A 27,988-nucleotide genomic window follows, 5' to 3' on the forward strand; every position below is an offset into this window, starting at 1 on the left:
GAGCCGCACCATTCTAACTAACAAATCTCGCTAAACACGATATACAAAGGAGAGCCGCACCATTCTAACTAACAAATCTCGCTAAACACGATATACGGAAAAGGGGGAGCCGCACCATTCTAACTAACAAATCTCGCTAAACACGATATACAAAGGAGAGCCGCACCATTCTAACTAACAAATCTCGCTTAACTGCGTATGCACGATATACGGAAACGGAAAAAATATACTAAGATCACCAACACATTTTGTTCAACTACGAGTAAACGGCAAACCTGCGAAATTTGTTTGTATCGTTTTCCGTAAATTATAGTTCAGCGAAATTTACGGAAACTGGAAACAAGTACTGATATACAAAAAAGTGTTCCGGAAAATGTTACATCACCAACAAGTCTCCCATAACTAAAAATTCTGGAAACTGAATCTCTCTCAACTACAATTTACGGAAATAGAAACCACAAACTGATAAACAAATCGCGCTCAACATTTTACGGAAACAGATATTACATGAGTACGTGTGTCATGTTTCCGTAAACTATATCGCTCAACTATAATTTACGGAAAATGTTTAACAAACAAATCTCGCTCAACTACAGTTTATGGAAACATAAAACACGTACAAATTCACCCAACTATTAGAAAATTAGTACATATTTCCCCAAAATGTTCACTCACTTGCAATTTACGGAAACAGGTACCAAGTACTACTATCACTGACTAATTTCGCCCAACTACAAATCACTGGAACATAAATCTACGAATATACCCAACAAGTAATGTTCAACTACGACATACGGAAACAAAATATTTACCAATACACAGAGGAAATGCACAGTATAATCAAACAGACGATTGTCGGTCACACTGTACATAAACTCTGTATAAATATCGGTGGACGGATCATTGTGTGCGACATTATCTGGAATTTGGCCGATATCCAGTAAAAACCGACACCACTCGCCTTACGATCAATAACCAATTGGTTGACTTTCGTCAATTTAATGCGGCATTATTAACACGACATTCTGTCGTGACTGTTTAATGACTCTAGGCGCAGCGCTTTTAAGGCAATGTCTATTTCCGAACAAAAATAAAACCGCCGTTAATACAGCGTTTATTGTGTTACACCCCAAGCAACTACGGAAAACGTTTGCAACGCGCGTGCACAGTTGACCTAAGATAAGACAGTGGTGCGTGTCCTACCAATAACGACGGACGCAGTTGCGTGCGAATTTTTGCCGCGTCGCGTCGAGTGAGACGCGCTATCGGATATAACCCCATGGATTCTCTTTCAGCAATCATTACTTTTCATTTGCATAATGAGGCTCTGTAAGGGTTCCTTGGAACGGTTTACTTCTCGTGTCATACACATTAGTCATGTCCACGGTTCATCGAAATATTCGTGCCGTATTCATGACAACCTTTTCAAAATTCTGTAACCGAATACCCAGTGCTAAGTATATGCTGCTTACTATCTCCAACATATACACTGTATTTAACGACAAATCGTTACCACTAAAACACCGCCGCGAGATAGGTCACGTACACCGTCAACGGATATATTACATGAAATTCAAACTGTTAAACGAGTTTGATAGCGAGATAAATAAATGAGGCACGGATATAAAAAAAAAAAACTGTTTTTACGATTTTGTATTTTATGAGTAGCGTGCGTGGCTAGGATGTAGTAATATAAGTCACTGTCTGCCGGGATCGATCGCCTGGGAACACGTGTTTCGGTATTACGTGGTTATCAGACCTCCGCTAGATATCGTATCGTACGCCGGCCTATCACTCTATAACATCATATATTTATTTTGTGTACGAGTTCCGTACCCCGCGCTGTACACTGCCCTAAGTACGATCGTGCGTCAGTCAATCAAATAACAAGCATGCGGCGTGTCCCGGCCGAGACTTTCACACGTACCAGAGGGCTCATGGTTGTTGGCGTATACATATTAGAAATGCCCAAAGATTGATCATTTACGCATCGCTGATTTTGACGATTTTGTAGATCTAGCTCGCCTGAAAACGGCGGAAAAACATTGATCTCAACCATATAGCATATTATTACAATGATCTGTTGTGCAGTATTGGTAGTGTTAAACAGCTGTCAGGGACTTCACGACAAGCACTCCCCGCAGTGGTGTGTACAGTCTGTCGGACGAGTGACGTACGCCGGCTAACTCGTGTTAATAATTAAATAAAAAATAACAGTTCGGCGTATTAGCCAGGCCTACGTACGATAACGCTAACACGCCGACCGGTCTCGTTAACAATTAATTTCTGCCATTTCCTCGTTCATGCTTGAAATAGCTGACGACAAAGCCAAATAGGATTATTGAAACGTTCGTTTGCGAAAAAAAAAATATTTCTAAAAAGTCTTAAAATTTAGCTAATTCAATTCCGTAGTCGAGGTTCCTATTTAAATGTTCGGCGTGATCGGTTGATTAAACATTTGAGACATTCAATACTCATCATTTTAATTTATAGCACGTATAAACACTCACACATGATCTACCTGTGTAACAGCGGGCAGTACGTAACACTCGTATACAGGTCAATAGACCCGGGGTAACGATTTCCTGTAGACGAAAATAAAGGCCCTAGAGAAAATCATACATCGGTTTTATCGCCTTTGGACAAAGGATCTAGGAACATGGTAGAGAATGCCTGAGTCGACATTGGCCGGAAGGCGGCAAACGGCGAGATTACAACCCAGTTTACCTCAACAATGAAAAGAATATTTATCTGATAATGGCAGAACCTATTACGACAAGACGTTTGTTGGAATCCGGCTCAATGGTGGCTGTCTAACGACTATTGTAAGTCGAACATGACACTTGCTTAATCAAACAGGCTTATAGTCACGTAGGTATGACGTATGTAAGCCCGCTACGACCAAAGTTACACGCAACATGTCTATAGCCATATCTACATGTAGCACTCGATACAAACATGGCCAGCACAACAAATCTACACACACGTACTACATTTAATCGACCATGTACACATCTACACACACAACTGAACCTCACTTTAATATAACAAACTTCGATCACAGTTAGCAGCTGACGAAAATACACTAAACAAAAGTCACGATAACTAAATACAGCACCCCTATACATAACTAACTGTCTGTGTCAAAATAGTTCCCACAGGTAATTACAAAACGTACGTGCGTAATAAAGCAATATTCGTATTTGTCCCTACCATTAGACGAAATACGATATATTGTACTCGACGACAATCGTGTCGCTTGTATATTAGTATCATATGTATTTAAATGATATAATGTGTTGTACATATTTATAAAACGTGACTCGACAGACAGGAATTCTGACTGTATGACACAGCAGGGTGGCCAGGTGACTTACCTTGGACGAGCCTCCCCCTCCCACGGAGAGGATCCCCTTGGAGAAGAGAAGTTTGATGCTCTTGCCCTGGTGCCGTATGGACCTTTTCCAGTCTTTGGCGGTTTCCCTGCCGCTTACATACTGGAATTCATTTGGGGTCAGCCACGACCCCTGAAAGGATAGACACGAGCCCTTACTTCCCTGGTAAAGTTTGGATAAGTACATTAAAGCCTTGTTGGGCCCACACTCCACCTCCAGGACAGTATCGCCCTCCTTCTCTATGGGACACAGATATTCCGTAGCGCCGTCAGCTTCCAAGTCTAACACATTACTTACGGAAAGCTTCTCCGTAACACTGTCCGATTTTGTTTCCGTGTCCATCTCTCTTGGTTTGTTGTTGACAGTTTTTAGTTTGCCCTTTTTACCCCGTTTCTGGGTTTGTTTGGAGCCGTCCGTGAGCAACCTCTTCCCTGGCATGTTGACTTGTGGTTAAATAAAACCGTACACACACACTAAACGCGTCTTTCTCCTCCAAGCTATATAATTATAAATTGGTCATGAATACTTCAAGTGCGGATATCGTAAGGAGAGCCGGTACACGGCAAACACACACAACAGAGCGATATTTCATTATCTGTAATTACTTATCGCGTTTTGCGTAAGTCTATCCACAAAGTACTAATCTATCAAACATCCTGGCGAACAGCAGTTTGTCGTGGCCTCTCACACCCACACGTGTTGTGTGACGGATTTAAACAGCGTGGTCTTGCTGGCGTCAAAGTCCCTGTAACTTCTCTGTTCAAGTAAAGAAAGAGAAATAATGAAACAACATTTCCGTAAATCCACACTAAGACTAGCGTACATGTAACAATATACTAGCGTAGCATCGCTGACTCCTTTGTATAAACAAGTCACGGGTTTTTAAATTCGTCAGTCGATCGTTCTACCACGACCTGGGCTACTACATGGTAACGCGCGCTTACGAACCTGACACAAGTGTATATTAAGTATGAATTGTGATGAGTAGATCAGAAAAGAAAGAACAGAATCTCCGTACTAGTCTACTTCCTGCAGGGGGCAGCCGGCAAGCGTCCGTCGAGGCAAGTAACAATCAATAACAATACTTCTCGTGTAGACTCCTTATCTGTCACGTCCACAAAACTTAGTGGGCTTTACCCACGCACCAGCACGGAAACAGTAAATCCCGCCGCTCCACTATAACTCGTGTTAACGAATGACGATAAACAAAGAAAACATTCCAATGCCCGCCCGGCGTGACAGAACCTACGTTTGTAAATTAGAGTGAAATTTGAAGCGAGGCGTAATAATTTTGTTAGCGTAGAACCCCGTATCCGTTATGCGTCGTCAGTTATTGGGTAGGAAATCACGAAAGATCTAAAAGCAAACTAGTGGAAATCTAATCCATAGCAAACTAGGGTCAATACGTATCGCCGAACACGTCTACATCGCAGGATACTAACACTACACTCGTTTCGGAGCAATAAAATGAGAGGACGAGAGTTTTTCAAAAGCATTCCGTCGTAGCTTGCGGCTTTAATATTATCCGTCTCTGTAAATCGTGCCTCGCGATTGGCACTTTTATTGATAATCGGCGGGGAGATTACTTAACTAGGCACTATCGGTTTCTTCAATGACGGTTCTTTGTTGTTAGAGCTATTTTCCGCTTATAGAAGATCAATACCGCCCCAGGTCTTTATCGAATCATCCTCGCGTCGCCCAACACTTATTGAAAGACACGCCGACGGAAATCTCCGCACAAAAATCCATCGCAACCAAAGTAAACGTTCGATTTAAATTGTATCCATTTACGTGGTATGTTGTTACATCCGCAATAACACAGGGAACTGCCTCCTTGTACCGCGTGTCGTACCGTACACAGTAATGCCGATAAAACCCGTCTATTTACTCTAAACCCTATTACACATACACACGTGCACGTAATATTTCTAAACAAAGCGTGGAAATTACCTTGTCCGTATTTTTCTATAAAACCCGCATCAGCCCAGAAGAACACGTCCGTAGTTGTCGTCTGCCAAACGCGCACAGAGAGAAAACAGTTCACTCCCCACACTGCCACGGTCCCGGAACAAAATGTCACGAAGTGCGATCTACGGAAACGCTCAGATATCCGTCCTGGTGTGGGCAGTGCCGCGCGTCGAGTGGCCCGCCGGCCAACAATACAGCCAGTTACGTATGTACATTACAATGGCTCGAACATTCACTCCCGAGCGGCATTTAGCCACGGAGCGATCTTGTTACCACCGCGTCGTGTACAAACAATCAATTTAATCTGTTTCCATACGTCTCGTAATTGGTCACCTGTGAAACCGATCGCTGTGTTTAGTCGACGACTATTAAACAACATACCGTGTGTTATTTGCGTAGGGTATAAATAATATATCAAAGGATCTTTTATATGTTAGTTCTATTATTTCCAATGACGTAAAGACCGATTTAATATCGAGGCTGTACTAGCCTGGCACGCCGCACTAAAATCATATTTCCGCAGGAAATGATTCGTATGACGAATATCCGAGCGTATCTTTCAAATCACTCGACTGTCGGATGCTGAAACATAGGCCGACAATCGGCGGGGCTATCCACAATTATTCTGAACCTTAACTCCCGCCGCTGTTGCAGAGAGAAATGCGGAAATTAATAGAGCGTACCAATGGCGTACTAGCCAGGCCTGATACGACGAAATGCCCTAAAGAGAAAATGTTATATCTGACAATGGACTCGATTGATTAAGTTTTTATTTGCACGCCGTACTGTACGTTATCTTGCATTAGCATGGCATTGGCTAATTTGATAAAACGCAAAATCAATAGCTACCCCTTCCCTAAACGTGGTGACAACAGACACAATCCGTGTATATATTATTTACTGCCCTGTACACGGCACTGCTATAATATCATATACAATATTAATCGAAACAGCCGTTTGACACAATACCACACGACAAGAATTATTTTAATAACGACCAGTTGTTTTCTTTGTTGTATCAAACCAGCATGCGATCTCATATAGGCAAACAACGGAAACATTCTGCTTGATAATACGTGTGGATTTATTGCCGGTCAACGGCGGACGGCGGTACTTGTGACGAGATCGTCAAACATCCGTCCTTGTAGCATTATCTTAAATTACCATTGACTACCCCAGTCACGTAGGCGCACGTACGTATAATCGACAAAAGTGACACCGCGTCATAAATTCTCTCCAAACACATTATCTACCGGCACAGGAACACACGCTGATAACATCTCTAGCCCACTTAGTCTCAAATATACACGTGGACAATTATAAAACGTGTTAATGCATACACACGCTCGCGCCATTTAAATGTACACACATATACACACACAAACGCATCAACGTGTAGATATTCAATGTATTGACGACAGATGTTGTGAATTATACGTTAATGTTGGCGTTACATAATACACTTTATGCGTGCGGAACAATCAGCGAAATATCGCCTCAAGTTCTTCACGGTCGTTTGTGATATATTTTTCAGAAAGTTGAACCGATAAAAAACATAGAAACAATATATTTTGTGTATGACTTTTAAGAGTGTACAAACAGGATATTACCTCGTCTAGCTAAAGTAGCTCGTGCTTTCATTGTTTCAATCGTTGTCGTATTCCCCCCGCGGTGCGAGCCCGGTCGTTGTACCGCAGAGCACGCCACCGCGGAGATCTACAGCTATTTCATTTGATCTCACCACCATTACACATGCTGTTGGAGAAAAACTAGGATGTGTTTTGTCATGAATTCGGCCTTTCGAGCTTAGGTTTATGTGTTTCTTGCATGCGCGAAACAGAATTGATAAGAAATACTCATTTCTGTCTCGGGGCTGGAAATTGATACATAAAATACTGTATTAGGATCACGTCAGTTTGACGCTAGCGGTAGACAGAGTATCTGAATACGCATCCGAGCGGAATGAGAAAAATCTTGTTTATTCATCTGAGTACACAATACTGGCAGTTTACCCCGTATTTGTATACATAAAAGTCAAACAAAACTACCGACGAGCATGTATGAAGACGAGGACCGTTAAAATTCTAGCACATTTAAAGACACTCGTACACAACTCGGGTTAAACGCGGAAACAGCCAGGTATCAGCTGGCTCCACGTCGTGTGATAGCGAATTACATAGAACGATAAGGCGATAAAACAATGGCCGCAGTCCCGGCGGTACACGTGGGTATGCGAACTGTGTACTCGGTCTGACGTCCGTTGACGGAACCTATTTGTACAAGGGCGTAGTTTAACACCACTGCAGTACCGACAGAGATTTTACTGCAGTACCGACAGAGATCCCACTGCAGTACCGACAGAGAGCCTACTGCAGTACCGACAGAGAGCCTACTGCTGTACCGACAGAGAGCCTACTGCAGTACCAACAGAGATCCTACTGCAGTACCGACAGAGATTCTACTGCAGTACCGACAGAGATCCCACTGCAGTACCAACAGAGATTCTACTGCAGTACCAACAGAGATCCTACTGCAGTACCGACAGAGATTCTACTGCAGTACCGACAGAGATTCTACTGCAGTACAGACAGAGATCCTCCTACTGCAGTACCGACAGAGATTCTACTGCAGTACCGACAGAGAGCTTACTGCAGTACCGACAGAGATCCCACTGCAGTACCGACAGAGATCCTCCTACTGCAGTACCGACAGAGAGCCTACTGCAGTACCGACAGAGTTCCCACTGAGGTACTAAGACAATATCACCAGTTAACGACATCTTTTATAAGCAATGCGATTGGATAACAGTGTAACAACAAAATAAGAACAAACTAAACATATATCATTGTTGATATATGTAATAGTATCCCGTATATTATGTTTCCCTCACAGAAATGTAGTTATTCCTGTAAGAAATTATTTTATATTCATTCATCTGTAGGTGTTCCGATGTTGAACGTCGTTTTAACCCTACGGAAATATTACGGTGTTTAGAGGCGTTACGGAGATACCAGGTCTAGCCCTCCGGAATATCACTTTAAACCATACGGAAATATTGGTTTTATTCAATAAACGGAAATATTTCAGTTTTAGCCACAGAGCGATGTTACAGTCTCAGCGCTACAGAAATAACAGTAACCCTGAAAAAATGATACGGTTTTAAAATTATAAAATATAACAGTAAATATTAACCATGCAAAAATGTGATATATGATATAGTAGAAGTAGCCGCTATAAGAATAGGTTAGCTTTAATTTTAGGCCAACGGTTAACATCTACGGAAATGTAACGGATTTCACCCTTACGTAAATGAAACAGTTTTAACCTTATGGAAATTCAACACATTTCAGTTACGGAAATGAAACAGATTTCACCCGAAAGAAATGAAACGGATTGAATTCAACCGAAGGGTAAGAAATTTCACCACACAGAAACGAAACAAATTAAACCTTAAGGATATGAAATATGCTTCACCGTACGGAAATGCAACAAATTACACCCTACGGAATTGAAACAGATTTAACTCTCCGGAAAATGACAAGTTTTAACCTTACGGAAAAGAAGTTGCAGTTTCAACCTACGGAAATAAACCAGATTTTAATCTTACGGAAAAGTTACAGATTTCACCCATGGAAATATAACAGATTCAACTTTACGAGAAAGTAACAGATTTGAACCTAGGGAAATGCAGATTTTATTTTAGGGAAATTAAACAGTTTTTACCAAACGAAAATGAAACAGATTTAACCCTACAGAAATAAACTAGATTTAACCTTTCGGAAATGTTAGAGATTCACTTACGGAAATGAAATAGATTTAACCAAAAAGGAAATGAAACATTTTTTACCAAACGGAAATGTTACAGATTTACTTAAGGAAATGTAACAAATTTAACCTTACGGAAACGAAACAGTTTTAACAATGTTTTAACAATGTAACAGATTTAACCTTACGGAACAGTTACAGAATTCACCCTACGGAAATGAAACAAATTTTACCTTACGGAAAAGTTACAAATTCAATTACAGAAATGTACCAGATTTAACACTCTGGAAATGAAATAGACTTCACCCTACAGAATTAGCCCTACAGAAATGAAATATATTTCACCTTACGAAACTGATACAGATTTAACCTTACGAATCTGATACAGATTTAACCTTACGAATCTGATACAGATTTAACCTTACGGAAAAGTTACAGATATCACTTAACGAAAATGTAACAGATTCAGTTACGGAAATATAATAGTTTTAAACCAACGGAAATGAAAAAGATTTCATCCTACATGTAACAGAATAAATCCTTCGAAAATGAAACAGTGAAAGATTTCAGCTTACGGAAATGGAACAAAATTTACCTGACGGAAACGTTGCAGATTCACTTCCGGAAATCTGTTTCATAACCGTAGGTTAAATCTGTATTCCGTAAAGTTAAACTGTAACTCATCCGTAGGGCTAAGTATGTTTCTTTTCAGTAAAGTGAAATCTGTTAAATCTATATAGGGTTTAATCAGGTATATTACCGCAGGTTTAAATCTGTAACATTTCAGTAAGGAAATCCATAACGTTAAAACTATTACTTCTCCGTAGGGGTCAATTTCTGTTACTTTTCCGTAAGGTTTAAACTGTAACATTGCCGTAGGGTTAAATCTGTGAGGTTTCCGTACATGAATCTGTAACGTTACCGTTAGAAAAAAAAAAGTTTCATTTCTTTAAGGTAAAGTTTGATTTCTTTAAGGTAAAGTTTGTTACATTTCTGTAGGGTAAAATCCACTTCATTTCTGGAGAGTGAAATCAGTTTCGTTCCTGTAGGGTGTCATTTGTTGCATTTCCGTGAGTGAATCTGTAACGTTTCCTTAAAGGGTCAAAAATATTTAATTTCCGTCAGGTTAAATCTATCAAAAATTGTTACATTTCCGTGAGTAAAACTGTAATTTTTCCGTAAGGTTAAATCTGTGGCATTTCTGTAAAGGTAAATATGTTACATTTCCGTGAGGTTAAAACTGTTTCATTTCCTTAAGGTTAAAACTGTTTCATTTTCGTAAGGTTAAAACTGTTTCATTTTCATAAGGTTAAAACTGTTTCATTTCCGTAAGGTTTAAACTGTTTCATTTCCGTTATGTTAAAACTGTTTCATTTCCGTAAGGTTAAAACTGTTTCATTTTCGTAAGAAACTGGGTGTTTTCTGTAAGGTTAAAACTGTTTCTCTTTCGTAAGGTGAAATCTGTATCCTTTCCGTAAGGTTAAAACTGATTCATTACCGTTAGGTCGAAAATATTTCATTTCTGTAAGGTTAAACGTGTTCATTTCCGCAAGGTGAAATCTGTATCATTTCTGTAAGGTTAAAACTGATTCATTTCGAAAGGTTAAATTTGTTTCATTTTCGTTAGGTTAAATTTGTATCATTTACGTAACGTTAAAACTGATTCATTTCCGTCAGGTTAAAATTGTTTCATTTTCGTTAGGTTAAAACTGTTTCATTTCCGTAAGGTTAAAACCGTGTCATTTCCGTACGGTTAAATTTGTAACATTTCCGTCAATTCATCTGTGAGGTTCACAATTCTGTCAGTAAATCTGCAACGTTTCCCTATGGTTAAAACTGTTACAATGTACATTTCCGTAGAGTGAAACCGACTTCATTTCTGGAGGATTAAATATAGTTCGTTACTGTAGGGTGTAATTTGTTGTATTTCAGTAAGTGAACTGTAACGTTTCCGTAAGGTTAAATTGTTTCATTTCCGTACGATTTGAAACTGAACTATTTCCGTATGTGAATATGTAACGTTTCCGTTAGGTTAAAGTTATTACTTTCCGTAAGGTTAAAAACTGATTCCTTTCCGTAAGGTAAAAACAGTTTTGTTTTCGTAAGGTGAAATCTGTATCATTTCTGTTAAGGTTAAAACCGTTTCATTTCCGTACGGTTAAATTTGTAACATTTCCGTCAGTGAATCTGTAACGTTTCCGTGAGGGTAACACTGTTCATTTCCGTAAGATTGAAACTGTAACCTTTTCGTAGGGTTAGATATGTAACATTTCCGTTAATGAATCTGTAATGTTCCCTTAAAGTAAAAAAGATATTTCATTTTCGTATAGTTAAATCTGAAATTTGTCTGTAAGGTTCAATCTATTACATTTCTGTAGGGCCAAAACTGATTCATTTCCGTACGGTTAAATTTGTACATTTCTGTCAGTGAATCTGTAACGTATCCTTATGGTTAAAACTGTTACATTTCCGTAGAGTGAAATCCACTTCATTTCTGGAGGATTAAGTAAGTTTCGTTTCTGTAGTGTAATTTGTTGCATTTCCGTATGTGAACCTGTAACGCTAACGTAAGGTTAAAATTGTTACGATTCCGTACGCTTGAATCTGAATCATTTCCGTAAGTGAATATGTAACGTTTCCGTTAGATCAAATTATTACTTTTCGTAAGGTTACAAATGTTTCATTTCCGTACGATTGAGTCTGTAACATTTCCGTAAGTGAATCTGTAACGTTTTTGTAAGGTTGAAACTGTTTCATTTCCGTAGGATTAAAACTGTAAAGTTTCCGTAAGGTTAAAACTATTACTTTTCCGTGTGGTCGATTTTTGTTACTTTTCCGTAAGGTTTAAACTGTAACTTCTCCATAGGGTAAAATCTGTTAGCTTTTTGTACAAGAATCTGTAACGTATCTGTTAGGTAAAAACAATTTCATGTCCGTTGTGTGAAATCTACTTCATTTCTGGAGGATTTAATCAGTTTCGTTCCTGTAGGGTGTAATTTGTTGCATTTCGGTAAATGAATCTGTAATGTTTCCGTGAGATTAAAACTTTTCATTTCCGTAAGGTTAAATCTGTTACAAATTTCCATGACGAAATATTGTTACATTTTTGTCAGTAAATCTGCATCATTTCAGTAAGGTTAAATCTGTATCTTTTCCGTAAGGTTAGAACTGTTTCATAAGGTTAAAACTGATTCATTTCCGTAAGGTTAAAAATGTTTTATTTCCGTAAGGTTTGAACTGTTTCATAAGGTTAAAACTGATTCATTTCCCTAAGGTGAAAACTGAATATTTTTTGTAAGGCTTAAACTGTTTCATTTCCCTAAGGTTTAAACTTATTCTTTTCCGTAAGGTTAAAACTTATTCCGTCAGGTTAAGACTGTTTAATTTCCGAAAAGGTTAAAACTTATTCTTTGCCGTAAGATTAAAACTTATTTCGTAAGGTTAAGACTGTTTAATTTCCGAAAAGTTAAAACTGTTTCATGTTCGTAAGGTGAAATCTGTATCATTACTGTAAGGTTAAAACTGAATCATTTCCGTAAGGTTAAAACCGTGTCATTTCCGTAAGGTTAAATTTTGTAACATTTCCGTCAGTGAATCTGTAACGTATCCCTAAGGTTAAAACTGTTATATTTCCGTAGGGTGAAATCCACTTCATTTCTAGAGGATTGAATCAGTTTCGTTTCTGTAGGGTGTAATTTGTTGCATCCGTAAGTTTTAAACTTTTACTTAACGTAAGGTTAAAACTGTTTCATTTCCGTAGGATTAAATCTGTAACGTTTCCGTAAAATTAAAACTATAACTTTTCCGTGTGGTCAATTTCTGTAACTTTTCCGTTAGGTTAAACCCTACGGAAACGAAACAGATTTGACCCTAGGGAAATGTAACGGATTTAACCTAACGTAATTGAATAAGACTTAACAATACGGAAGTGTCACAGATTTAACCTTATGAAAACATAACAGATTTAACCTTGCGGAAATGAATCAGTTTTAACCTTACGGAATTGTAACAGATTTAACCTTACGGACATGTAACAGATTTGAACCTTACGGACATGTAACAGATTTTAACCTTACGGAAGTGTAACAGATTTAACCTTACGGAAGTGTAACAGATTTAACCTTATGGACATGTAACAGATTTAACATTGCGGAAAAGGTGACAGATTTATTTAAACATGCAAATGTACGAAAATGTAACAGATTTGACCCACTGGAAATGAAATAGCTTTACCTCTCCGGAAATAAAATTGGTTCACCTAACGAAAAAGAAATAGTTTTAACCTTACGGTAATGTACCAGATTTCACCCTACGGAAGTGTAACAGATTTAACCTTACGGAAATGTACCAGATTTAACCTTATGGAAATGTAACAGACTTAACCTTATGGAAATGTAACAGATTTCACCCTACGGAAGTGTAACAGATTTAACCTTACGGAAGTGTAACAGATTTAACCTTACGGAAATGTAACAGATTTAACATTACGGAAGTGTAACAGATTTAACCTTATGGAAATGTAACAGATTTAACCTTACGGAAATGTTAAAGATTTGACCTTACGGAAATGTTACAGATTTAACCTGACGGAAGTGTAACAGATTTAACCTTATGGAAATGTAACAGATTTAACCTTACGGAAGTGTAACAGATTTTACCTTACGGAAGTGTAACAGATTTAACCCTATGGAAATGTTACAGATTTAACCTTATCGAAACATAACAGATTTAACCTTGCGGAAATGAATCAATTTTAACCTTACGGAAAAGGTGACAGATTTACTTACGGAAATATAACAGATTAAACCTTTCAAAAATGAAACAGTGTTTACATTACAAGAACGTTACAGATTTACTTACGGAAATATAACAGATTAAACCTTTCGAAAATAAAATAGTGTTTGCATTACACGAACGTTACAGATCTCCTTACGGAAATGTCACAGATTTCAACCTAAGGAAATGAATCAGTTTTAACCTTACGGAAGTGCAACAGATTTAACCTTATGGGAAATGTAACAGATTTAACATTGCGGAAAAGGTGACAGATTTATTTAAACATGCAGATGTACGAAAATGTAACAGATTTGACCGACTGGAAATGAAATAGCTTTACCTCTTCGGAAATACAATTGGTTCACCTAACGAAAAAGAAATAGTTTTAACCTTACGGTAAATACCAGATTTCACCCTACGGAAGTGTAACAGATTTAACCTTTAGGAAGTGTAACAGATTTAACCTTATGGAAATGTAACAGATTTACCCTCGCGGAAATGAATCAGTATTTTACCTTACGAAATGTTACAGATTTAACCTGACGGAAGTGTAACAGATTTTATCTTATGGAAATGTAACAGATTCAGAAATGTACCAGATTTAACCTTATGGAAATTTAACAGATTTCACCCTACGGAACCCCCACACATTTAACCTTTAGGAAGTGTAACAGATTTAACCTTCCGGAGGGGTAACAGATTTAACCTTTTGGAAATGTAAAAGATTTTACCTTATGGAAATGTTACAGATTTAACCTGACGGAAGTGTAACAGATTTAACCTTTAGGAAGTGTAACAGATGTAACCATATGGGAAATGTAACAGATTTAATCTCGCGGAAATGAATCAGTTTTTTACCTTACGAAATGTTACAGATTTAACCTTCCGGAGGTGTAACAGATTTAACCTTCCGGAAGTGTAACAGATTTACCCTTACGGAAATATAACAGATTAAACCTTTCGAAAACAAAATAGTGTTTACATTACACGAACGTTACAGATCTACTTACGGAAATGTCACAGATTTCAACCTACGGAAATGAATCAGTTTCAACCTTACGGAAGTGCAACAAATTTAACCTAATGGAAATGTAACAGATTTCCCCCTACGGAAATGTAACAGATTGAACTTTACGGAAGTGTAACAGATTTTACCTTATGGAAATGTAACAGATTAAACCTTATGGAAATGTAACAGATTTCCCCCTACGGAAATGTAACAGATTGAACTTTACGGAAGTGTAACAGATTTACCCTTATGGAAATGTAACAGATTAAACCTTATGGAAATGTAACAGATTCAGAAATGTACCAGATTTAACCTTATGGAAATTTAACAGATTTCACCCTACGGAACCCCCACACATTTAACCTTTAGGAAGTGTAACAGATGTAACCATATGGGAAATGTAACAGATTTAATCTCGCGGAAATGAATCAGTATTTTACCTTACGAAATGTTACAGATTTAACATTACGGAAATGTTACAGATTAAACCTGACGGAAGTGTAACAGATTTTTCCTTATGGAAATGTAACAGATTTCACCCTACGGACGTGTAACAGATTTAACCTTTTGGAACTGTAACAGATTTTACCTGATGGAAATGTAACAGATTTAACCTAACGTAAATGAATTAGACTTAACAATACGGAAGTGTAACACATTTAACCTTATGTAAATGTAACAGATTTAACCTCGAGGAAATGAATCAGTTTTTTACCTTACGAAATGTTACAGATTTAATCTTACGGAAATGTTACAGATTAAACCTGACGGAAGTGTAACAGATTTTACCTTACGGAAGTGTAACAGATTTAAACTTATGGAAATGTAACAGATTTCCCCCTACGGAAATGTAACAGATTGAACTTTACGGAAGTGTAACAGATTTTTCCTTATGGAAATGTAACAGATTTACCCTCGCGGAAATGAATCAGTTTTTTACCTTACGAAATGTTACAGATTTAATCTTACGGAAATGTTACAGATTAAACCTGACGGAAGTGTAACAGATTTTTCCTTATGGAAATGTAACAGATTTCACCCTACGGAAGTGTAACAGATTTTTCCTTATGGAAATGTAACAGATTAAACCTTATGGAAATGTAACAGATTTCCCCCTACGGAAATGTAACAGATTTAATCTCGCGGAAATGAATCAGTTTTTACCTTACGAAATGTTACAGATTTAATCTTACGGAAATGTTACAGATTAAACCTGACGGAAGTGTAACAGATTTACCCTTACGGAAATATAACAGATTAAACCTTTCGAAAATAAAATAGTGTTTACATTACACGAACGTTACAGATCTACTTACGGAAATGTCGCAGATTTCAACCTACGGAAATGAATCAGTCTCAACCTTACGGAAGTGCAACAAATTTAACCTAATGGAAATGTAACAGATTTCCCCCTACGGAAATGTAACAGATTTTACCTGATGGAAATGTAACAGATTTACCCTCGCGGAAATGAATCAGTTTTTTACCTTACGAAATGTTACAGATTTAACATTACGGAAATGTTACAGATTAAACCTGACGGAAGTGTAACAGATTTAAACTTATGGAAATGTAACAGATTAAACCTTATGGAAATGTAACAGATTTAACCTTGTGGAAATGTAACAGATTTCACCCTACGGAAGTGTAACAGATGTAACCTTTAGGAAGTGTAACAGATTTAACCTGACGGAAGGGTAACGGATTTAACCTTATGGAAATGAAACAGATTTAACCTTATGGAAATTTAACAGATTTCACCCTACGGACGTGTAACAGATTTAACCTTCCGGAGGTGTAACAGATTTAACCTTCCGGAAATGTTACAGATTTAACATTACGGAAATGTTACAGATTTAACATTACGGAAATGTTACAGATTAAACCTGACGGAAGTGTAACAGATTTAAACTTATGGAAATGTAACAGATTTACCCTCGCGGAAATGAATCAGTTTTTTACCTTACGAAATGTTACAGATTTAATCTTACGGAAATGTTACAGATTAAACCTGACGGAAGTGTAACAGATTTTACCTTACGGAAATGTTACATATTCAACCTTACGAAAATGTTACATATTAAACCTTACGGAAGTGTAACAAATTTAACCTAATGGAAATGTAACAGATTTCACCCTACGGACGTGTAACAGATTTAACCTTACGGAAAGTTACAGATTTAACCTTACGAATCTGATACAGATTTAACCTTACTGAAATGTTACTGATTTAACCTTTTGGAAATGTTACAGATTTTACCTTATGGAAATGTAACAGATTCAGAAATGTACCAGATTTAACCTTATGGAAATGCAACAGATTTAACCTTACGGATGCAACAGATTTTACCTTATGGAAATGTTACCGATTTAACCTTATGGAAATTTAACAGATTTCACCCTACGGACGTGTAACAGATTTAACCTTTTGGAAATGTTACAGATTTTACCTTATGGAAATGTAACAGATTCAGAAATGTACCAGATTTAACCTTATGGAAATGAAACAGATTTAACCTTATGGGAATGTAACAGATTTAACCTCGAGGAAATGAATCAGTATTTTACCTTACGAAATGTTACAGATTTAACCTTTCGAAATGTTACACATTTAACCTTACGGAAGTGCAACAGATTTAACCTTCCGGAAGTGTAACAGATTTAACCTTATGGAAATGTAACAGATTTAACCTTATGGAAATGTAACAGATTTAACCTTACGGAAATGTTACATATTCAACCTTACGAAAATGTTAAATATTTAACCTTACGGAAGTGTAACAAATTTAACCTAATGGAAATGTAACAGATTTAACCTGACAGTAAAGTACCAGATTTCACCCTACGGAAGTGTAACAGATTTAACCTTACGGAAATGTTACAGATTTAACCTTTCGGAAATGTAACAGATTTTACCTTTTGGAAAAGTAACAGATTTTACCTTATGGAAATGTAACAGATTTAACCTTATGGAAATGTAACAGATTTAACCTTACGAAATGTAACAGATTTAACCTCGCGGAAAAGAATCAGTTTTTACCTTACGAAATGTTACAGATTTAACCTTACGGAAATGTTACAAATTTAACCTTACGGAAATGTTACAGATTTAATCTTCCGGAAGTGTAACAGATTTAACCTTTTGGAAATGTAACAGATTTAACCTGACGGAAAGGTAACAGATTTAACCTCGCGGATATGAATCAGTTTTTACCTTACGAAATGTTACAGATTTAACCTTACGGAAATGTTACAGATTTAACCTTACGGAAATGTTACAGATTTAACCTTCCGGAAGTGTAACAGATTTAAACTTATGGAAATGTAACAGATTTAATCTTTCGGAAATGTAACAGATATAACCTTATGGAAATGTAACAGATTTAACCTTACGGAAATGTTACATATTTAACCTTACGGAAATGTTACATATTTAACCTTACGGAAATGTTACATATTTAACCTTACGGGAATGTTACATATTTAACCTTACGGAAGTGTAACAGATTTAACCTCGCGGAAATGAATCAGTTTTTACCTTACGAAATGTTACAGATTTAACCTTACGGAAATGTTACAGATTTAACCTTACGAAAATGTTACAGATTTAACCTTACGGAAATGTTACTGATTTAACCTTTTGGAAATGTAACAGATTTTACCTCATGGAAATGTAACAGATTTAACCTTATGGAAATGTAACAGATTTAACCTTATGGAAATGTAACAGATTTAACCTTGCGAAAATGAATCAGTCTTAATCTTACGGAAATGGACCAGTTTCAACCTTATGGAAAAGGTGACAGATTTACCTACGGAAATTTAACACATTAAACCTTTCGAAAATAAAATAGTGTTTACATTACAAGAACGTTACAGATTTACTTTCGAAAATGAAACAGTTTTAACTTTACGGAAAAGTACCAGATTTAACCTTACGGACATGAATAGGACTTAACAATACGGAAATATAACAGATTAAACCTTAAGACAATGAAAACGTTTTTACATAACGGAAATCAATAAGTTTTAACCTTACGGAAAAGATGACATATTTACTTACGGAAATGTTATAGATTTCAACCTACAAAAATGAAGCAAATTTAACGCTACCAAAATGAAACCGTTTTAAGCTTACGGAAAAGTAAAAGATTCACTTTACGGAAAGGTAACAGATTTAACCTAACGTAAATGAATTAGACTTAACAATACGGAAGTGTAACACATTTAACCTTATGTAAATGTAACAGATTTAACCTTATGATTAATGTAACAGATTCGATCAGTCTTAACCTTACGGAAATGTAACAGATTTAACTTTACGGAAGTGTAACAGATTTAACCTGACGGAAGTGTAACGGATTTAACCTTATGGAAATGTAACAGATTTAACCTGACGGAAATGTAACAGATTTAACCTTACGAAAATGTTACAGATTTAACCTTACGGAAATGTTACAGATTTAACCTTACAGAAGTGTAACAGATTTAACCTTACGGAAATGTAACAGATTTAACCTTTTGGAAATGTAACAGATTTTACCTCACGGAAATGTAACAGATTTAACCTTATGGAAATGTAACAGATTTAACCTTACGGATATGTTACAGATTAAACCTTACAGAAGTGTAACAGATTTAACCTTACGGAAATGTAACAGATTTAACTTTACGGAAGTGTAACAGATTTAACCTTACGGAAATGTTACAGATTTAACCTTACAGAAGTGTAACAGATTTAACCTTACGGAAAGTTACAGATTTAACCTTACGGAAATGTTACAAATTTAACCTTACAGAAATGTAACAGATTTAACCTTATGGAAATGTAATAGATTAAACCTTATGGAAATGTAACAGATTTACTAACGGAAATATAACAGATTTAACCTGTCGAAAATAAAATAGTGTTTACATTACAAGAACGTTACAGATCTACTTACGGAAATGTCGCAGATTTCAACCTACGGAAATGAATCAGTTTTAACCTTACGGAAGTGCAACAGATTTAACCTTATGGAAATGTAACAGATTTTACCTTACGGAAATGTTACAGATTTTAACCTTACGGAAGTGTAACAGATTTAACCTTATGGAATTGTAACAGATTTAACCTTACGAAAATGTTACAGATTTAACCTTACGGAAATGTTACAGATTTAACCTTTTGGAAATGTAACAGATTTTACCTTATGGAAATGTAACAGATTTAATCTTATGGAAATGTTACAGATTTAACCTTACGGAAATGTTACAGATTTAACCTTTTGGAAATGTAACAGATTTTACCTTATGGAAATGTAACAGATTTAACCTTATGGAAATGTAACAGATTTAACCTTACGGAAATGTTACAGATTTAACCTTACGGAAATGTAACAGATTTAACCTTATGGAAATGTAACAGATTTAACCTTATGGAAATGTAACAGATTTAACCTTATGGAAATGTAACAGATTTAACCTTATGGAAATGTAACAGATTTAACCTTATGGAAATGTAACAGATTTAACCTTATGGAAATGTAACAGATTTAACCTTATGGAAATGTAACAGATTTAACCTTATGGAAATGTAACAGATTTAACCTTACGGAAATGTTACAGATTTAACCTTACGGAAATGTTACAGATTTAACCTTTTGGAAATGTAACAGATTTAACCTTATGGAAATGTAACAGATTTAACCTTATGGAAATGTAACAGATTTAACCTTACGGAAATGTAACAGATTTAACCTTATGGAAATGTAACAGATTTAACCTTATGGAAATGTAACAGATTTAACCTTATGGAAATGTAACAGATTTAACCTTACGGAAATGTAACAGATTTAACCTTATGGAAATGTAACAGATTTAACCTTATGGAAATGTAACAGATTTAACCTTATGGAAATGTAACAGATTTAACCTTACGGAAATGTAACAGATTTAACCTTATGGAAATGTAACAGATTTAACCTTATGGAAATGTAACAGATTTAACCTTATGGAAATGTAACAGATTTAACCTTACGGAAATGTTACAGATTTAACCTTACGGAAATGTAACAGATTTAACCTTATGGAAATGTAACAGATTTAACCTTATGGAAATGTAACAGATTTAACCTTATGGAAATGTAACAGATTTAACCTTACGGAAATGTTACAGATTTAACCTTACGGAAATGTTACAGATTTAACCTTTTGGAAATGTAACAGATTTAACCTTATGGAAATGTAACAGATTTAACCTTATGGAAATGTAACAGATTTAACCTTACGGAAATGTAACAGATTTAACCTTATGGAAATGTAACAGATTTAACCTTATGGAAATGTAACAGATTTAACCTTATGGAAATGTAACAGATTTAACCTTACGGAAATGTAACAGATTTAACCTTATGGAAATGTAACAGATTTAACCTTATGGAAATGTAACAGATTTAACCTTATGGAAATGTAACAGATTTAACCTTACGGAAATGTAACAGATTTAACCTTATGGAAATGTAACAGATTTAACCTTATGGAAATGTAACAGATTTAACCTTATGGAAATGTAACAGATTTAACCTTACGGAAATGTTACAGATTTAACCTTACGGAAATGTAACAGATTTAACCTTATGGAAATGTAACAGATTTAACCTTATGGAAATGTAACAGATTTAACCTTATGGAAATGTAACAGATTTAACCTTACGGAAATGTTACAGATTTAACCTTACGGAAATGTAACAGATTTAACCTTATGGAAATGTAACAGATTTAACCTTATGGAAATGTAACAGATTTAACCTTATGGAAATGTAACAGATTTAACCTTACGGAAATGTTACAGATTTAACCTTACGGAAATGTTACAGATTTAACCTTTTGGAAATGTAACAGATTTAACCTTATGGAAATGTAACAGATTTAACCTTATGGAAATGTAACAGATTTAACCTTACGGAAATGTTACAGATTTAACCTTACGGAAATGTTACAGATTTAACCTTTTGGAAATGTAACAGATTTAACCTTATGGAAATGTAACAGATTTAACCTTATGGAAATGTAACAGATTTAACCTTACGGAAATGTAACAGATTTAACCTTACGGAAATGTTACAGATTTAACCTTACGGAAGTGTAACAGATTTAACCTTATGGAAATGTAACAGATTTAACCTTATGGAAATGTAACAGATTTAACCTTACGGAAATGTAACAGATTTAACCTTACGGAAATGTAACAGATTTAACCTTACGGAAATGTAACAGATTTAACCTTACGGAAATGTAACAGATTTAACCTTACGGAAATGTAACAGATTTAACCTTACGGAAATGTAACAGATTTAACCTTACGGAAATGTAACAGATTTAACCTTACGGAAATGTAACAGATTTAACCTTACGGAAATGTAACAGATTTAACCTTACGGAAATGTAACAGATTTAACCTTACGGAAATGTAACAGATTTAACCTTACGGAAATGTAACAGATTTAACCTTACGGAAATGTAACAGATTTAACCTTACGGAAATGTAACAGATTTAACCTTACGGAAATGTAACAGATTTAACCTTACGGAAATGTAACAGATTTAACCTTACGGAAATGTAACAGATTTAACCTTACGGAAATGTAACAGATTTAACCTTACGGAAATGTAACAGATTTAACCTTACGGAAATGTAACAGATTTAACCTTACGGAAATGTAACAGATTTAACCTTACGGAAATGTAACAGATTTAACCTTACGGAAATGTAACAGATTTAACCTTACGGAAATGTAACAGATTTAACCTTACGGAAATGTAACAGATTTAACCTTACGGAAATGTAACAGATTTAACCTTACGGAAATGTAACAGATTTAACCTTACAAAAATGTAACAGATTTAACCTTACGGAAGTGTAACAGATTTAACCTTACAGAAATGTAACAGATTTAACCTTACGGAAATGTAACAGATTTAACCTTACGGAAATGTAACAGATTTAACCTTACAAAAATGTAACAGTTTTAACCTTACGGAAGTGTAACAGATTTAACCTTACAAAAATGTAACAGATTTAACCTTACGGAAATGTAACAGATTTAACCTTACGGAAATGTAACAGATTTAACCTTACAAAAATGTAACAGATTTAACCTTACGGAAGTGTAACAGATTTAACCTTACAAAAATGTAACAGATTTAACCTTACGGAAATGTAACAGTTTTAACCTTACGGAAGTGTAACAGTTTAAACCTTACGAAAAGTAAAAGATTTACTTTACGGAAACGAAACAGATTAAACCCTACTAACTGGTCACGGATTTGACCCTAGGGAAATGTAACGGATTTAACCTAACGTAAATGAATAAGACTTAATAATACGGAAAAGTGACAGATTTGACCCACTGGAAATGAAATAGCTTTAACCCTCCGGAAATAAAATTGGTTCACCCAACAGAAATGAAATAGTTTTAACCCTACGGTAATGTACCAGATTTCACCCTTCGGAAGTGTAACAGATTTAACCTTACGGAAGTGTAACAGATTTAACCTTACGGAAGTGTAACAGATCTAACCTTATGAAAAGTAATTAGTTTTTAACCTTACGGAAGTGTAACAGATTCAGTTTGACGAAAATGAAATAGTGTTTACATTACAAGAACGTTTCAGATTTATTTACGGAAAAGTTACAGATTTAAACATACGGAAAGGCAACAAATGTTACGGAAATGAGAGTGAATCCTACTAATAAGTCACGGATTTAACCCTAGGGAAATATAACAGATTTAACCTGATGTAGATGTAACGGATTTAACCTAACGGAAATTATCAGATTTTACCCTACGGACATGTAACAGATTTTTACGTACGGAAATAAAACAGATTTATCGCTCCGGAAATGAAACAGCGTTAACCCTATGGAAATGTAACTGATTTATTTAACCTTACGGAAATGTACCACATTTAACCCGACGGAAATGTAACGAAACGAAAATGTAAAATGGTAAAAGCTAGTGTTGAACCTGTTATATTTCCGAAATGTGGTTCAATACCTGTAAGGTTAGAATTGTCATGTTTTTGCAGGGTTCAATTCGTTACATTGCAGTAGGATTAATTCTGTTATATTGCAGTAGGGTTAAATCTGTTATATTGCAGTAGGGTTAAATCTGTTACATTGCAGTAGGGTTAATTCTGTTACATTCCAGTAGGTTTAAATCTGTTACATTGCAGTAGGGTTAATTCTGTTTCGTTGCAGTAGGGTAAAATCTGTTACATTGCAGTAGGGTTAATTCTGTTACATTGCAGTAGGGTTAAATCTGTTACATTGCAGTGGGGTAAAATCTGTTATAATGCAGTAGGGTTAAATCTGTAAAATTGCAGTAAGGGTAAAATCTGTTACATTGCAGTAGGGTAAAAATCTGTTACATTGCAGTAGGGTAAAATCTGTTACATTGCATTAGGGTAAAATCTGTTACATTGCATTAGGGTAAAATCTGTTACATTGCAGTAGGGTAAAAATCTGTTACATTGCAGTAGGGTAAAATCTGTTACATTGCAGTAGGGTTAAATCTGTTACATTGCAGTAGGGTAAAATCTATTACATTGCAGTAGGGTAAAATCTGTTACATTGCAGTAGGGTTAAATCTGTTACATTGCAGTAGGGTGAATTCTGTTACATTGCAGTAGGGTCAATTATGTTACATTGCAGTAGGGTTAATTCTGTTACATTGCCGTAGGGTTAATTCTGTTACGTTGCAGTAGGGTTAATTCTGTTACATTGCAGTAGCGTTAATTCTGTTACATTGCAGTAGGGTCAAATCTGTTACAATGCAGTAGGGTTAATTCTGTTACATTGCCGTAGGGTTAATTCTGTTACGTTGCAGTAGGGTTAAATCTGTTACATTCCAGTAGGGTTAAATCTGTTACATTGCAGTAGAATTAATTCTGTTTCGTTGCAGTGGGGTTAAATCTGTTACATTGCAATAGGGTTAATTCTGTTACATTGCAGTAGGGTTAATTCTGTTACATTGCAGTAGGGTTAAATCTGTTATATTGCAGTAGGGTTAACTCTGTTACATTGCAGTAGGGTAAAATCTGTTATGATGCAGTAGGGTTAAATCTGTTACATTGCAGTAGGGTAAAATCTGTTACATTGCAGTAGGGTAAAATCTGTTACATTGCATTAGGGTAAATCTGTGGCATTTAAAAAGGTTTGATCCTTTAAAATTTCTGAAGCGTTAAATCTGTTACATTTCCGTACAGTTCATTCTGTTACATTTCCGTAGGGTTAAATTTGTAACAATTTAGTAAGTGCATATATGTTATCTTTTCAAAGAGTTAAATCTATTACACTTTCGTTGGATAAAATCTGTTCTATTTCAGTAAGGTTAGATCTGTTTTTATTTACGTAATGTTAAGACTGTAACGAAAATGTAACAGAATGAACCCTCCGGATATGTAATGGATTTCACCTTACGGAAATGTATTTTTTTTTTATATCTAGTGTTGAATCTGTTACATGTATATTTCCGAAGGGGTAAATGTCCTGTAAGATTAAATCTATTACTGTTCCGATTCACCCTACATATATGTGATAGATTTAACCCTATGGAAATTACGCCTATGCAGCTGTACCGAAATGTAACATATAATACACTAAATCAATATACCAGATCCAACACTGCAAAAATATAACACATTAAAACCTGCAGAAGTGAACTTGATTCAACACTACAGAAATGTTAGATATTGAACCCTATGAAATTTTACAGATTTACCCCTAGTTAAAGGATTTAACTTCAACTGAAATTGCACACATGAACCCCTACAGAAGGTAATAGGTGTATCTCCAACTGAAATTACACACATGAACCCCTACGGAAGGTAATGGGTGTATCTCCAACTAAAATTACACTAAGAAAATGTAACAGATTTTACACTACGGAAATTTAAGATTCAACATTGACGAGATGTCATAGGCCTAATCCTTTCGCAATATGTACGGTTTGAACGTTACGGAAACGAAACCGATTTAACCCTACGAAGTTATAATAGATGTAACTGTAAGGTAACACAACTGATATATTCATGCGGTATTGTAACAGATTTAAACTTACGAAAAAAGTGGTTATGATTGGACATGTTTGTGGTAACAGATTAAATCATACGGAAATGTAACAAATCAAGCCCTACGGAAGTGATACAGGTCCCAACCTTACGGGGATGTAACAAATCAAGCCCTACGGAAGTGATACAGGTCCCAACCTTACGGGGATGTAACAAATCAAGCCCTACGGAAGTGATACAGGTCCCAACCTTACGGGGATGTAACAAATCAAGCCCTACGGAAGTGATACAGGTCCCAACCTTACGGGGATGTAACAAATCAAGCCCTACGGAAGTGATACAGGTCCCAACCTTACGGGGATGTAACAAATCAAGCCCTACGGAAGTGATACAGGTCCCAACCTTACGGGGATGTAACAAATCAAGCCCTACGGAAGTGATACAGGTCCCAACCTTACGGGGATGTAACAAATCAAGCCCTACGGAAGTGATACAGGTCCCAACCTTACGGGGATGTAACAAATCAAGCCCTACGGAAGTGATACAGGTCCCAACCTTACGGGGATGTAACAAATCAAGCCCTACGGAAGTGATACAGGTCCCAACCTTACGGGGATGTAACAAATCAAGCCCTACGGAAGTGATACAGGTCCCAACCTTACGGGGATGTAACAAATCAAGCCCTACGGAAGTGATACAGGTCCCAACCTTACGGGGATGTAACAAATCAAGCCCTACGGAAGTGATACAGGTCCCAACCTTACGGGGATGTAACAAATCAAGCCCTACGGAAGTGATACAGGTCCCAACCTTACGGGGATGTAACAAATCAAGCCCTACGGAAGTGATACAGGTCCCAACCTTACGGGGATGTAACAAATCAAGCCCTACGGAAGTGATACAGGTCCCAACCTTACGGGGATGTAACAAATCAAGCCCTACGGAAGTGATACAGGTCCCAACCTTACGGGGATGTAACAAATCAAGCCCTACGGAAGTGATACAGGTCCCAACCTTACGGGGATGTAACAAATCAAGCCCTACGGAAGTGATACAGGTCCCAACCTTACGGGGATGTAACAAATCAAGCCCTACGGAAGTGATACAGGTCCCAACCTTACGGGGATGTAACAAATCAAGCCCTACGGAAGTGATACAGGTCCCAACCTTACGGGGATGTAACAAATCAAGCCCTACGGAAGTGATACAGGTCCCAACCTTACGGGGATGTAACAAATCAAGCCCTACGGAAGTGATACAGGTCCCAACCTTACGGGGATGTAACAAATCAAGCCCTACGGAAGTGATACAGGTCCCAACCTTACGGGGATGTAACAAATCAAGCCCTACGGAAGTGATACAGGTCCCAACCTTACGGGGATGTAACAAATCAAGCCCTACGGAAGTGATACAGGTCCCAACCTTACGGGGATGTAACAAATCAAGCCCTACGGAAGTGATACAGGTCCCAACCTTACGGGGATGTAACAAATCAAGCCCTACGGAAGTGATACAGGTCCCAACCTTACGGGGATGTAACAAATCAAGCCCTACGGAAGTGATACAGGTCCCAACCTTACGGGGATGTAACAAATCAAGCCCTACGGAAGTGATACAGGTCCCAACCTTACGGGGATGTAACAAATCAAGCCCTACGGAAGTGATACAGGTCCCAACCTTACGGGGATGTAACAAATCAAGCCCTACGGAAGTGATACAGGTCCCAACCTTACGGGGATGTAACAAATCAAGCCCTACGGAAGTGATACAGGTCCCAACCTTACGGGGATATAACAAATCAAGCCCTACGACGTGATACAGGTCCAAACCTTACGGGGATGTAACAAATCAAGCCCTACGGAAGTGATACAGGTCCCAACCTTACGGGGATATAACAAATCAAGCCCTACGACGTGATACAGGTCCAAACCTTACGGGGATGTAGCAAATCAAGCCCTACGACGTGATACAGGTCCAAACCTTACGGGGATGTAACAAATCAAGCCCTACGACGTGATACAGG

The 27,988-nt window shown here is 36.7% G+C and overlaps 2 protein-coding genes across 4 annotated transcripts in view; one reads left to right on the forward strand and one right to left on the reverse strand.

Annotated features, from left to right (window-relative positions):
• LOC110458372 (midasin-like) overlaps window positions 1-5,856 on the reverse strand; it is a 20,944-nt gene extending 15,088 nt beyond the window's left edge. Inside the window, exons 1-2 of one of the 3 annotated variants that reach the window (XM_021510043.1) lie at window positions 5,346-5,856; window positions 3,378-4,151 (exon numbers count right to left, since the gene is read on the reverse strand). In XM_021510043.1, coding sequence (XP_021365718.1) covers window positions 3,378-3,833 — 456 coding nt within the window. In that variant the 5' untranslated portion in view covers window positions 3,834-4,151; window positions 5,346-5,856. Of the gene's footprint in view, window positions 1-3,377; window positions 5,156-5,345 lie in introns of those variants that run through there. The other 2 variants (XM_021510059.1, XM_021510051.1) reach the window with 2 other exon arrangements.
• On the forward strand, window positions 5,469-27,781 carry LOC110458392 (avirulence protein AvrBs3-like). Its single transcript, XM_021510072.1, has 3 exons — window positions 5,469-5,568; window positions 7,670-8,111; window positions 26,086-27,781. Exons 1-3 carry the CDS (start codon window positions 5,469-5,471, stop codon window positions 27,779-27,781), a joined length of 2,238 nt encoding a protein of 745 aa, XP_021365747.1.
• The last annotated feature ends 207 nt before the right edge of the window (window positions 27,782-27,988 follow it).

This window comes from Mizuhopecten yessoensis, unplaced genomic scaffold, assembly GCF_002113885.1.
Source record: "Mizuhopecten yessoensis strain PY_sf001 unplaced genomic scaffold, ASM211388v2 scaffold1225, whole genome shotgun sequence".
Classification (NCBI taxonomy): domain Eukaryota; kingdom Metazoa; phylum Mollusca; class Bivalvia; order Pectinida; family Pectinidae; genus Mizuhopecten; species Mizuhopecten yessoensis.